Source organism: Lissotriton vulgaris, chromosome 8, assembly GCF_964263255.1.
Source record: "Lissotriton vulgaris chromosome 8, aLisVul1.2, whole genome shotgun sequence".
Classification (NCBI taxonomy): Eukaryota; Metazoa; Chordata; class Amphibia; order Caudata; family Salamandridae; genus Lissotriton; species Lissotriton vulgaris.
This window is the reverse complement of record NC_141696.1, coordinates 123,617,808-123,631,182: the sequence shown is the minus strand read 5'-3', so window position 1 is coordinate 123,631,182 and position 13,375 is coordinate 123,617,808. Positions and strand designations below refer to the sequence as shown.

At 46.1% G+C, this 13,375-nt stretch overlaps 1 protein-coding gene across 1 annotated transcript in view; it reads left to right on the top strand.

Moving 5' to 3' along the window:
* Positions 1-13,375, top strand: part of LOC147693578 (solute carrier organic anion transporter family member 2B1-like) — a 435,047-nt gene that overhangs the window by 96,594 nt on the left and 325,078 nt on the right. Inside the window, exon 2 of the mRNA XM_086933810.1 lies at positions 4,147-4,258. Within this exon, the coding sequence (XP_086789936.1) occupies positions 4,181-4,258 (78 nt within the window). The 5' untranslated portion in view covers positions 4,147-4,180. The remainder of the gene's footprint in view (positions 1-4,146; positions 4,259-13,375) is intronic.

The following is a 13,375-nucleotide window of genomic DNA, read 5'->3' as shown; positions in this document are numbered from 1 at the left end:
CTGAAACACATGGGAAACGAATTTGCATCTCATTTCATTTAACTGCCCAGGAAGAAGGGTCTTTGGGACTCGAAACGCGTTGGCAAATGAAAATCACATTGGGAGAGTGGCTGCAAGGTGATTTAATAATCCGGATGGAAGGTGAGCTGTGTGTGACCTCCTGAAGCTTCAGGCTTTTGTATGATATATATATATATATATATATATATATATATATATATATATATATATATATATTATATATATATATATCTACCTACTGGTAGTCGCCAGTTCTAGTTAGGGCCAAGTTTCTATAGTTTATATAGTCTTTTTGACTTGCCTATTTCTTTGGCGGTGTTTGATGAATCTTTACAAAATGTTCCCCAAAAAAGTGTGCAGATGATTTTTGTTGCACATTTAAAGTTTTGGGGTGATCCGTCAAGCGAGGGGCAAGAAAATGGGGGGGTGTCTGCACCCAGTAATGATACAGAGACCTGAGAAGAATTTCGTCCGCATTACTATGAACGCAATGGGGCAGATTGAGTGCTGGGAGTTGAGGCAGTGTGCTCCCACCCTCCTTCTCTTTGAAAACACTCCTGTAAGTTAAAGAGCTGGCAAGCTTGTTTGATACACGTAGACCAGGGATTGTACCGAACCTGGGAACATTTTGGGTAGCATTTCCAGCAGCTTGTTTCTCTTCTCTTCTATGAATGAAGGGATGAATCCAGAAACACGTGTCTAGAGTTTTGCTGCACCAACAAGGGTGAAAAAGAAGACTACTACTGTAGTAGGTGTTATCATGCACTGCATTTACTATGATGCATCTGGGCAAACTGAATGCTGACATGTGTGACAGTGTGCTCCCCACCCTCCTTCACATTGTGTTATATGCCTATTATGAACATTATGGTAGGCACAGCACCAGTCCACCAAGATCAGATCAAAGCTATATCATATGGATCCATTCTGTTAGGAGCCTATTTGGGGAAATGTCCACAGTCATGTGATCCCCTGAGGCTTTAAGTTGGAGCTACTTTAGCACCTGTTTGTTGACCTCACATCTCTGTTAGCAGACCGTGTGTGGCCAGTTAAAAATGGCACGCGCTCTGCACTTTCCAAGTATGTAGCTGGATGTATAAAAGACCACCCTGAAACTCAATTTGTATGTCAACATAGCAGTGCACATAACCGCAGCCTTAGCAGACCTCAACTTTTTCTCACCTAACATCACCATATGGATTCAGTCTTGTGTCTTATACTGACAATACTGAATCAGTGTCTCTATTAGTGATAAACTCATTCACAATCAAGAAACGTTAAGCTCCTGTATGACCGCTTTTGCAAGTTGAAACAACAACTGCCAAAAGGTGAAAGGTGGCACAACTTAGAATCTTCTCTTGGACCCTGACACCACCATCTGGTCATCTTTTTGGTGACCTTGTGAATTCAGCCCCACCCCAGTTATTGTTTCCACAGCCAAGAACTTGGGTATTATCTTTGGTACCTCCCTATTCTTCAGGGGCCCATTTGGCCATGTAGTATCCTTATGCTTTTTCTACCTCTGTATGATTCAAAAAAACCTTCCTCTCCATTCAATGTCTTCAAGCTAAACTGTTGTCCAAACTCGTATTCTCATAGTTGAAGTAGGATAGAACGTCCTTTCCTATTAGCTTTCCTACTTACTTATCCTCGCATCTTCAGGCCATTCAGAATGCAGCTGCCCATTTTACCTTCTGAATTCCCCCTCATATCACCATTTATAATGATCCCAAATGTGTTCCTGTTGCTATACACAGGCTCGCTGTATCTCAGGAGCAGATCCAAACTTACACTTACACCTCCTCTTTGTTGTTCGCTTTTCCAACTTTTCTTGATCTCTCTTGCATCAGGCACACCAGACTCAATGAGTGCATTTTTTCCTTTCCTATGGACAAACATTAGAACTCATTTCCCACTAACTTCTGTAACCTTGACAATTACCTGTCCTTCAAGAAACACATAAAAACATGATTATTCCAGCTTCCATTATCACAGTTTTTTGATCCAATCTTTTCCATGACAGGACACCCTAAAGGGTATCATACCTTTTTAAGGTGCATTCATTAATTGCTTCAGCCATTGAAGAGAAATTGGCAAAGCTAAAGATCATCTTTTCAAGGTGCATGCTGTGGATATTCGAGTAACAATCAGTTTTTCATAATGCAACATTTGTTTACTGAACAGCTTCTAACATAGAGTCTAGGATAAATTAAGGAGCTCAACCCATTTTCATTAGGATTGAGTGGGATGTTAGGTAGTCACACTTGTGGACCTTGTTAATGGACGCCATACAGTTCGGGGGCCCCCAAATTGTCATCATTTATTTCCAAGTACATACAAGTAATTGCGAAACACCCACGTTCCCTGTGAGGAAGCCATTGGCCATAACTCTATAAGTATTTGAGGGTAGAAATACACATGCAAGATGGTGATCATTTTTGCTTTTCATTTTACCCCAAAATCTGCAATGGTTGAGGTCACCGACGTTCACTTAACATTGAAGACAAGGTGGTGGCTGCTCTGCAGTAATATCACCCAGGCAAACACTTCTGTTTACATTAAAGATAGTCTTTTGTCATATGTGTTAATATTGATTAACCAGTGTTGCTAGGCCTGCTTCACAGAACCCCACCCTTTAGAACATCACTCAGTTGTTCACCAGTGAATCATAAAAATGTGCATTGTACTTTGACCACTTCTTAATTGAACATAAAATATTCAAAACCCATTATAAACAAGGCCAGACTGGGAACTCAAAGCAGCCATGGCAAATTGTGTACAACCAGCCCCACCAATTGCATGTAGCAAAAGGGCACAGCAACTGAGCCTGCCCACTGCAGGGTGAATCTTGGGGGAAGGAGGGGTTTCTTCCCCCCAAAAAGTCTGAAGACATTGCAAATATGGTGTGTTTTACAACACATATTCAATTATAGTACCTTGCCCAACAGTGGAATGGGTGGAAAAAGACTGTGGATAGGTATGCATGGCTCAATGAATGAATAGTTGATGGTGAGGAGTAGATGGATGAATTAATTCAAGAATAGATGATAATGAATAATGACTTGTAGCTATGTGGAGCAAATGGTCTCAATGCACTTGCCATGGGTGGGTGCTGTGGTTTTCATTTTAGCTTCTGGATTAAAACATTGCTCTCCTTAAACACTACTACCTCCAATTCTTATGAAATATGCATAGCTTGGATGTGTTCAACAATGTGCACTTATTCAACGCCTCAAATAAATAAACACAAAACATTATAAAACATAATGGAGAAAAAAATGAAATGACTAGGAAGTGGATGAATTGCACAACATGAAACCAGAAAACATTGCATCAATCCCAGCATCCGCTTGACCACATTGGATGACTGGAGGCAATTACATTTTACACAGTGACTCCTTTGCCTATTATCACACGAGAGTACCTTAAAAATACATCAGTTCTGGGTGTGCCCTTTACAAAAGCAAAAGACTGTTATGTTAATACACCTAATGTAACAACCATGGTTACTTATAGGGGGTCAAAATACAGCTGACTTTCCTCTTGATTCACTGATAGCTTGATAAAAGCATACATGTTTCTGAGTTCATGATTAGAATCTATCACTTTCTAACAATTGCCACTCAATTAAATGATGTAACTTAAATGTTTCCCAAAAGCCACATTATAAAGAAACACATTGTTTTGATTTTTGGAAAATCGTCATCATATATGTACTGGACTCTATGCGCCAGTCAACAGCGAGCTTCACAGCCCGATCTGCCCCCCCCCCCCCCCCCCCCCCCCCCCCCCGAACCCTGAAGGTCAGCACCGTTAGTAGTGAATCTGCAGGAGACCGGAACCACCCAAATGCTAAAAAAACAAATGGTTTCGAATCTTGTCAAAAATGTGCATTATTTATTTGTAAAGTGTCAAGCCCTGCAGGCAGGAAATATGGACCAGCCTCCACCATCAGTAAAACCTCTGCACCCTGCCTGCCCACTGGGAAACCGGCCTAATTACAAAAGTCTGTACCTATTAGGCAACCAGTGTTTATTATCAAATGTGTCATTGTTGAACAGTATTGAAAACTCAACCTAGCGTGTGTTGGACTCTCTGGTTTATTAACATGTTATGTTTTTTCAGACGATCTGGTTAATTAAAGTATACAGCCAGCAATATGACAGCCACAATACCAAAGAACTGTGCAGACCAAGAAAGAAAAGCATGCTCCAAGAGTCCCTTTTCTAGTGTAAAGGTAAGACAGCTCCTGAAAGGCAGTCATGTTGTGGGCCATATGCCAGCAGAACCGCGATAAGACAACATTCTGCATAATAATTTTGAGGTATGTTTCATTTCATTGGTTGTATTAATACTAAATGTCATTGTTTCTTCCATACTTGGATGCTACTGAGAACTGTTGATGCACTATGGTGTGCGAGTGATTCCACAGACCTATCCGCTAAGCCATGTCTATGTGCTTGGTAGAAGCTTCTTAGTGAAATCAATATCACCCCATGGAATGTTGTGGACCACAAGGTCTAAATGCCAAATGTGCTTTGAAATATGAGAACAACGTTACCTCCTGTCAATTTTCTTTTGTCCTGGCATTTATCACAGTGATGGTGAATTTTTTCACTGAGGCAAATGATTCCCCATCCTACTATAGTGTGATTTTATTTCAGCAAAATGACCCTGTCCATAGGTCTCTCTAATGACCTTTGCCTCACTATATTTTGTTCTGCTCACCCACCAGCCTCTCTATAGTTTCCTTGTATTGCCTTAATACCTGAAGATAAGTGGTTTGTGGTGGTGGTGGGGGGGGGGGGGGGGGGGTCTTTTTTACTGCCTTAGCTGATAATCTAGCAGCAACGGATGGATGCATCTGATGGCTGGATCAGAGCCTGTTACTCTGTTACAGGCCCTCTGCCACACAGATTTACCATAGTTGGTCTGCCAGACTTTGTCTGATAAGATGGTACAGTGCTGTGTGCCAGTGATAAGTTTTGCCAGTTGCCTGGGAATAAGTGAGTGTAGGTGGATGGATACTAAGGACGGAGAGTGGATTAAGGTGAATATATCTGCTTGAACAAGTTAAGAGCAAGTGGTAAATGTAAGTGCTGCATTTTGTAGCCTTTTCTTATTGCCTGTGCTTAGTGAATTCCAATAGGAACAGGCAAAAGGAAATTGAAAGATAAAATTTGTAAGTGTTCTCAGATCACTCTACCTCACAAAATATGCATAGGTCTCAAAATCAATATACACACAGAAAACGATTTAGTCCAATTACGGATCAATGGCATGGCTGATACGGTTTCTGTTATGCTGGCCAATAGAGATAATTCACTGGGAAAAAATGATGTGTCTGAAAAGGAAAGTTCTTCATCCAGTCCTTCCTCAGATGAATCTTTGAGTTCCTGATCTCGGAGTTAGTCATGGGTCAATATGTTTGGAATTTGGTTATCACTCCGAAGTTGCGCCTAAGGCAAGCCCATCTGCGCCCGTCAGCGTCCCGGATGCGGCCAGAGCCAGCTATGCTGCCCTTTTCCTTTCAGACATGCTTCCGGAGCGCAGGTTCTGGAGTCGTGAGGAACTGGGGGTGATTAGTGCATCTTTGAGTAAGTGCAGCCATGTGTGGGCAGTGCTGGATAATGTTTCTAGCATCTGTCCGAATTGTAACTATCATTTTAACTATATTGTGGGCTCTATTCCCAATCCCAGCTTCATTCCTTCAGGTCCTTTTGTCTGTGCAATGTATTCATGCTGCTTTGATTAACGCGTGGTCAATGGGTAAACATGCTTCTGACATCTTTGAGCTGTTGATAGATAGCCAGTTAGATCTGCTATTTATATCAGAGACCTGGCTTAATGAGTGTTCAGCTCTGGTCATTGCCTTGGCTATCCCTGCAGGGTATAAAATTGCCAGGGTCGACCGAAAAACAGGCAGAGGAGGAGGGGATGCAGTAGTTTTCAGGGAAATTGGACTCTTACTCTGGGACAGTCACAGGATATTAGGGAGTCAGAACCTACAATCTAAATAAAATGTGTTCTACGCGAACGAGAAGGAGAAGACGAATTGCTCTCAAAGCATGAAACATGTCCATGTTGACCTTTAGGTAAGATAGACACTACTGGATCTTTGCACCAGCGTGTACTGTCACCTCACTTTTTTTATTAAGGTGGCGTACCACACCAATAAAGATTGTCATGGATTCACTAACCTTTTTTAACTCTTAACCAGTTCACGTTTACACTTTTCCTGAAGCCCTCATACCCACATCCACCAACTGGCAGGAACAAAAGATCTCCGATAAAGAGCCCCTTTATGGGTGCCCGTCAGACATTGCGATTCAGAAAAGGGGGTGGTGATGAACAGAGTGTCTGAATTAAGCAGACCACTCTTACCCAGTCCAAAGATCAGGGCTTGATCCATCACCGTTATTTATCTCACTGCACCATCCCAGCTCAGAACCTGGCTATATGCAAATCAGTCTGTCCCTGGCCCAGTGCATCATGGGAACAGGGCAGACTAAACTACCAAGCCAATTCTTCACCAGAAAGGAGACAAGCTACTGGGGACCGGTTTCTGGCATTTCAGCCGTCTTCGGCCCGGCTTGCTTGAATCCTGATGGTGTAGTGAGAAAGGGACTCATGTCTGAGTATACCCTGCCACACCTATAGTGGCCAAAAACGATTCAGAAAAGGGGGTGGTGATGAACAGAGTGTCTGAATTAAGCAGACCACTCTTACCCAGTCCAAAGATCAGGGCTTGATCCATCACCGTTATTTATCTCACTGCACCATCCCAGCTCAGAACCTGGCTATATGCAAATCAGTCTGTCCCTGGCCCAGTGCATCATGGGAACAGGGTAGACTAAACTACCAAGCCAATTCTTCACCAGAAAGGAGACAAGCTACCGGGGACCGGTTTCTGGCATTTCAGCCGTCTTCGGCCCGGCTTGCTTGAATCCTGATGGTGTAGTGAGAAAGGGACTCATGTCTGAGTATACCCTGCCACACCTATAGTGGCCAAAAACGATTCAGAAAAGGGGGTGGTGATGAACACGTCAGACATTGCAGCGCCAGTCTGACGAGGAGCAAAACCCATATGATGAAGCATGACACCTAGCTTGCTGGGTGTGTGAGGGTTTTAGTTCCGAAAGGGGGATTCCCCCAACCCCCTTTTCTTCTTTTCCGCTTGGTTACACCGTTCTTTTGTCTTTTCTGGGGAACAGTGTATTTCTTTTCGGTTATAGTTATGGTTCAAGGGCTGATACACTGGACCCCGTAAAATATTGCCCTTCCAACTCCCTCCTTTTGTGGATACGTAGCCTGCATATATATTCACTGAAAAAAACAGAGGTTTCAGTGACATTCTAGTTAGAAAAAAGCATTTAAAAAACCTTAGAATTTCACTGGAAAAAACACAGGTTTCAGGGACGTTATAGTTAGTTGGACATTTCACTCGTACAAAACCAGAGAAATTCGACCGCTATAGTTAATTCAGCTCACTATAATTGCGCCCCCGCAATGCACTGCTGAAGATGTCACATATTACATCATTCATGACATGGTCAGTGACATCACTGATGACATCTCAAATGACATCACTGATGACATCACTGATGACATCATCCAGTGACTGTGTTTCTATAAAGCTTAAATATGTTTTATATATATGCCAAGGTGTATTGAAGAATGAGGGGTTGTATAAGTGCCTGGATGGATGATTTAGTAGGTGTGTGACTGACTGTATAAGTGAGTGATTAAATGTGTCTTACTGAATGCATGGGTTAGTGACTGATACAGACGTTCACACAGTTTAGTTTGTCAGTTAGTGTGTAAGCTGTTGCATGGGTTGGTGTAGCTAAATGAGGATCTATATGGGTTATTGATTGGTTGTCTATATGGGTGCCTGAGTGTCTGTGTGGGTTGGTGGGGGTGTGACTCTGTGCATAGATGTGAGTGGATGATTCACTGGGTGTATGGGTTCAAGAGTGCATCTGTGAAGGGCTGTATGGGTGGGTGAGTGTGTGTATGGGTGTGATGGTGAGCGAATGGAGGTGTCAGTAGTAAATGTGTGAGTAACTGCATATGTGAAAGGCAGTATATGTGAGTTTTGGAGTGTATAAATAACTATATGTGAGAGAGTGATTGTGAGAGTGGATGTATGGATCAGTGTGTGCTTGTATTAGTTATTGTATAAGGGTGTATGGGCGTGAAGGTGAGTGAATGGATGTGTCAGTGGTACATGTGTGAGTAACTGCATATGTGAAAGGCAGTATATGTGAGTGTTGGAGTGTATAAATAACTATTTGTGAGAGTGATTGTGAGAGTGGATGTATGGATCAGTGTGCTTGTATTAGTTATTGTATAAGTGTGTAAGTATGTGTTAGTATATGTTTGAATAAGTGAGATGGTGTGTGTATATAACTGTATAGGTGAGTAAATGGGAGTGTGATTGATTGTTTGCATGACTGAGTAGGTGTGTGAGTAACTCTATGGGTGAGTGAGTGTCTGTATAGATATGTGAGTGCATATGATAATGCCATATTGATGGTTGACTGCATGTATGAGTGGTTGTATGGATAAATGAGTGTATGTGTATGCAGACCTAGTAATTAGTGAGTGGGTATGTACTAACTGGTACGGTGTGTCTATGGTTTCAAAAATTGTAGTCTGTATTTTAGAGTGGGTGTATCAAAGGTTATATTAGGGTATGAAGAGGTTCATCAAATTATCACGTGAATGATATCATCAGTGATGTCATTTGAGATGTCATCAGTGATGTCACTGACCATGTCATGAATTATGTAATATGTGACAACATCAGCAGTGCATTGCGGGGGCGCAAGTTATAGTTAGCTGAACTAACTATAACAGCCAAATTTCTCTGGTTTTGTACAAGTGAAATGTCAAACTAACTTGAACGTCCCTGAAACCTATGGTTTTTTCAGTGAATTTCTAAGGATTGTTATTTGCTAATTTCTAACTATAACGTCCCTGAAACCTATGTTTTTTCAGTGAATTTCAAAGGTTTTTAAAAATGCTAATTTTGAACTATGCCTACAAAGGTAGGACATGTGAAGGAAGAGGACGAAAAGCACAGAAAGAAGCAAGACAAATGCAGAAAGAGGCAACAGAAGTCCAGAAAGATGAAGAAAAGTGCAGGAAGAAACAAGAGATGTGCAGAAAGAACCAACAGAGAAGCAGAAAGTCCTCCTGTGCCCCCAACATTTTGCTGACAGGTACTGGTGGTAACTGACTCTGACTAACCAGGCCTAGAGTCAGTGCTATGCTAAAAGACACTTCGAATACAGTGGAAATACCTACATACACTAGGAAACACTATGCTTTGGGGTACCCCTTTGATTAGCATGACCTCCTCTGTATTTGCCATATGTTAATGCCTGGGTCATTGCAGGAGTAGTGACTGGATGATTAGAGTGCTTGGATTGTGGCAGAGTGATTGCATAAGTATATGGTAATGGCTGTGTGATTGGGAGAGTGCATGGGTAGTGACAGGGCGATGTCTGGACTGCATGGGTACTACCTGGGTAATTGCAGGGGTGAACCAGTTCTGTGTAGGTGGTTAGAGGTCTGCATGGGTAGTGCACAGGGGATTGTAGCAGTGCATGTGGTAATGCCTGGATCATTGCATAGGTAAATGGGTACTGACTGGATGAAGAGAGTACTGCAAGGAAGGTGCATGGTGAATTTATAAGTCCATCAATCAATACATTTGTAGAGCGCGCTACTCACCCATCGGGGTCTCAAGGCGCTGGGGGAGGGGGATGAGTGCCGCTACTGTTCGAAGAGCCAGGTCTTGATGTGTTTCCTGAATGTGAGGTGGTCCTGGGTCAGTCGTAGGTGGGCGAGGAGGGAGTTCTACGTCTTGGCCACCAGGTAGGAGAATGATCTTCCGGCGGTGGTTCTGCGGATCTGTGGGACGGTGGCGAGGGCGAGGCTGGCGGAGCGGAGTTTGCTTGTTGGAGTGTAGAACGTGAGGCGGTTGTTGAGGTATTCGGGACCTATGTCGTGGAGCGCTTTGTGTGCGTGGGTGAGGAGCCTGAACGTGATCCTTTTGTTGACAGGGAGCCTTTGCAGGTCTCTCAGGTGGGCTGATATGTGCCTGTGGCGGGGGATGTCTAGGATGAGTCGTGCTAATGCGTGCTGTATGCGTTGGAGTCTTTTCTGAAGTTTGACTGTGGTTCCTGCCTATAGGGCGTTTCCGTAGTCTAGTTGGCTGGTGACGAGGGCCTGGGTGACCATCTCTCTAGTTCCGGTAGAGATCCACCGGAAGATCTTGCGGAGCATGCGCAGGGTGTTGAAGCATGATGATGAGATGGCGTTGACTTGCTTGGTCATTGTGAGAGAGGAGTCCAGGATGAATCCCAGGTTGCTTGTGTGGTCAGTGGGTGTCGGTGCGGTGCCTAGTGCTGTGGGCCACCAGGAGTCGTCCCAAGCGGATGGGGATGGTCCGAGGCTGAGGACCTCCGTCTTGTCTGAGTTCAGTTTCAGACGGCGGAGTTTCATCCATTCAGCGACGTTGTTCATTCCTTCCTGTAGGTTGAGTTTGGCGGTGGCTGGGTCTTTGGTGGAGAGCATCGACTGGGTGTTGTCGGCGTATGAGATGATGTTGAGGTTGTGTTTGCCTGCGATGGTGGCGAGGGGGCTCATGTAGATATTGAAGAGGGTTGGGCTGAGCGATGAGCCTTGGGGTACGCCGCAGATGATCTCGGTGGCCGCGGAGTGGAAGGGAGGGAGGCGGACTCTCTGGGTTTTGTCGGAGAGGGACGAGGTGATCCAGTCCAGGGCTTTGCCTTGGATCCCGGCGTTGTGGAGGCGGGATATTAGGGTACGATGGCAGACTGTATCAAAGGCGGCTGAGAGGTCTAGGAGGATGAGGGCGATTGTTTCCCCTTTGTCAAGTAGGGTCCTGATGTTGTCGGTGGCTGCGATGAGGGCGGTCTCGGTGCTGTGGTTGGCTCGAAATCCGGACTGGGATGGGTCTAGGGATCCAATGGCCTCAAGGAATGCGATCAGCTGTTTATTGACGATCTTCTCGATAACTTTTGCAGGGAGGGGAAGAAGAGAGATGGGGGGGGACATTTTTAAGGTCTTTAGGGTCCGCTGTGAGTTTCTTCAGTAGGGCATTGATCTCTGCGTGCTTCCAGCTCTCTGGGAAAGTGGCGGACGCAAGGGAGTTGTTTATGACGTTCCGTAGGTGGGGAGCGATGGTGGTGTCGGCTTTGTTGAAGATGTGGTGAGGGCATGGGTCAGAGCCGAAGTGGATGGTGTTCATAGCGTGGGCGGTGTCTTCGGTGCTGATGGGAGTCCAAGCGCTGAGGGTGGTTGTAAGGGGCGTTGGTTTGGTGACTGGGGGCGGAGTCTGGGTGCCGAAGCTGTCGTGGATATCGGCGATGTTATGGTGAAAGTACGTGGCGAGGGAGTTTCAGAGGTCTTGCGATGGTGTGATGTTGTTGCTGCTGGCGCTGGGATTGGAGAGTTCTTTTACGATGCTGAAGAGTTCCTTTGCTATTGTGTATGTTGTTGTCCAGCCGTTCTTTGAACGATGTCTTTTTGGTGGTGCGGATCAGCTGGTGGTGTTTGCGGGTGGCGTTCTTGAGGGCTGTCATGTTTTCTGTCATCTGTTCGCGGCGCCAGGCTTTCTCGAGGGTTCAGCAGGATTTCTTTGATTTTTTTGAGGTCGTCGGTGAACTGTTTCCTGTTGCCGGTCTTGCCTGGGGGGTTCTTCAGTGGTGCAAGGGTGTTGGCGCAGTTGACGATCCACTGTGTGAGGTTGCAGGCAGCGTCGTTGGTGTCAGTAGTGTTGATTGGTGGGTTCTGGCTCAGTGATGTGGTTAGCTGGTTTGCGGTGACTTTGCTCCACCATCTACTGGGGATCTTTTGCAGGCGGTGGTGGGATGTGGTCTTCTTAAAGGTGAAGTGGATGCAGCTGTGGTCGGTCAAGTGTAGTCCGGTGGAGTGGCTGAAGGTAACGTAGCTGCTGGCGGAGAAGATGGGGTCGAGCGTGTGGCCGGGGTAGTGGGTGGGGGTGTTCACCAGTAGCTTGAGTCAGAGGTTGGCGAGGTTGTCGACCAGGGTGGTGGTGTTGTTGTCATTTTTGTTTCCCAGGTGGAAGTTCAGTTCAGTCTGATGAGGCGAGGGCATGTGGGCTGATGAAGTTGGCGATGGCTTCACTGAATTGTGTGCGTGGGACGGGGGGTCTGTAGATGAGGATTCGTCTGAGGGTGGTCTTGGGGTCGGTGTGAATCTGGAAGTGTAGGTGTTCGGAGGTGGTGAGGGCATCTTCGGAGTTAGTCGTGATGCCGATGGTGTTCCTGTAGATGACGGCGATCCTGTAGATGATGGCGATTCCTCCTCCGGTGTGGTTTACGCGGTCCTTTCGGGTGATCTTGTAGTTGTCTGGGATGGCTATGGCGATGTTGGGGGCTGAAGATGCGTTCATCCAGGTTTCTGTGAGGAAGGCGACGTCTGGTGCTGTTGTGTTGAGGAGGTCCCAGAGTTCGACGGCGTGCTTGTGGACGGAGCGGGTGTTGAGCAGGATGCACTTGAGGTGGTGGTTGTTGTTGCCTGGTCCGGGTGGTGGGGTGCAGGTTCGGACGCAGGTTAATTTGCAGGTTTGGCAGGAGAAGGGTCTCTGGGTGCGCTTCGGGGTGGCTTGGTAGCAGGCAGATAGTCGGTGTTGAGTGTGTGGAGGGTGGTGGGGTTGTACTTTTGTTGGGTTTCTTGGTTTCGGCGGGGGGCCAGGGGTTTTGGCGCTGGGCACGGTCCAGGTGCGGACGGGCGCAGACCGGCTTGCCTTTGGCGCAGCCGCTGTGCGGCCTCCTTATGAGGGGCTTAGGGAGGGAGGAGCACCTGGGAGGCAGGAGCGGGGCAGCGAATGGGGCACCAGGGGGGCGGGGCCGCAGGGGAGGCAGTGGTGGGAAGAGCGAGGGAGGGGAGCGGGAGGGGGGTGGTAGTACAGAAGAAAAACAGGGGGGAGAGGGCACAAGGGCACGAGGGGTGGCAAGAAAACAAACAACAGTAACAGAAGTGACGAAGTAAATCGGAAATAAAAAGGAAAAAAAAACGAGGAGCAGTACAGGACGGACTCAGGCAGCGATCCTGGCCACAGCAGGTGGCGGGTGGCGGCAGCGGGACAACCTCACAGGAGGACCGTGTGGCGGCTGAGGGGGGCGACCTACCTGGTGGCAGGGTCAAGGGTCACTTGGGTTTTGGCGGAGTGATTGGATAAGTACATGGTGATGGCTTGCTGATTGGAAGACTGCATGGGCCGTGCACAGGTGATTATACCACTGCATGTGTTAGTGCCTGGGTCATTGCATGAGTACATGGGTAGTGGCTGGAT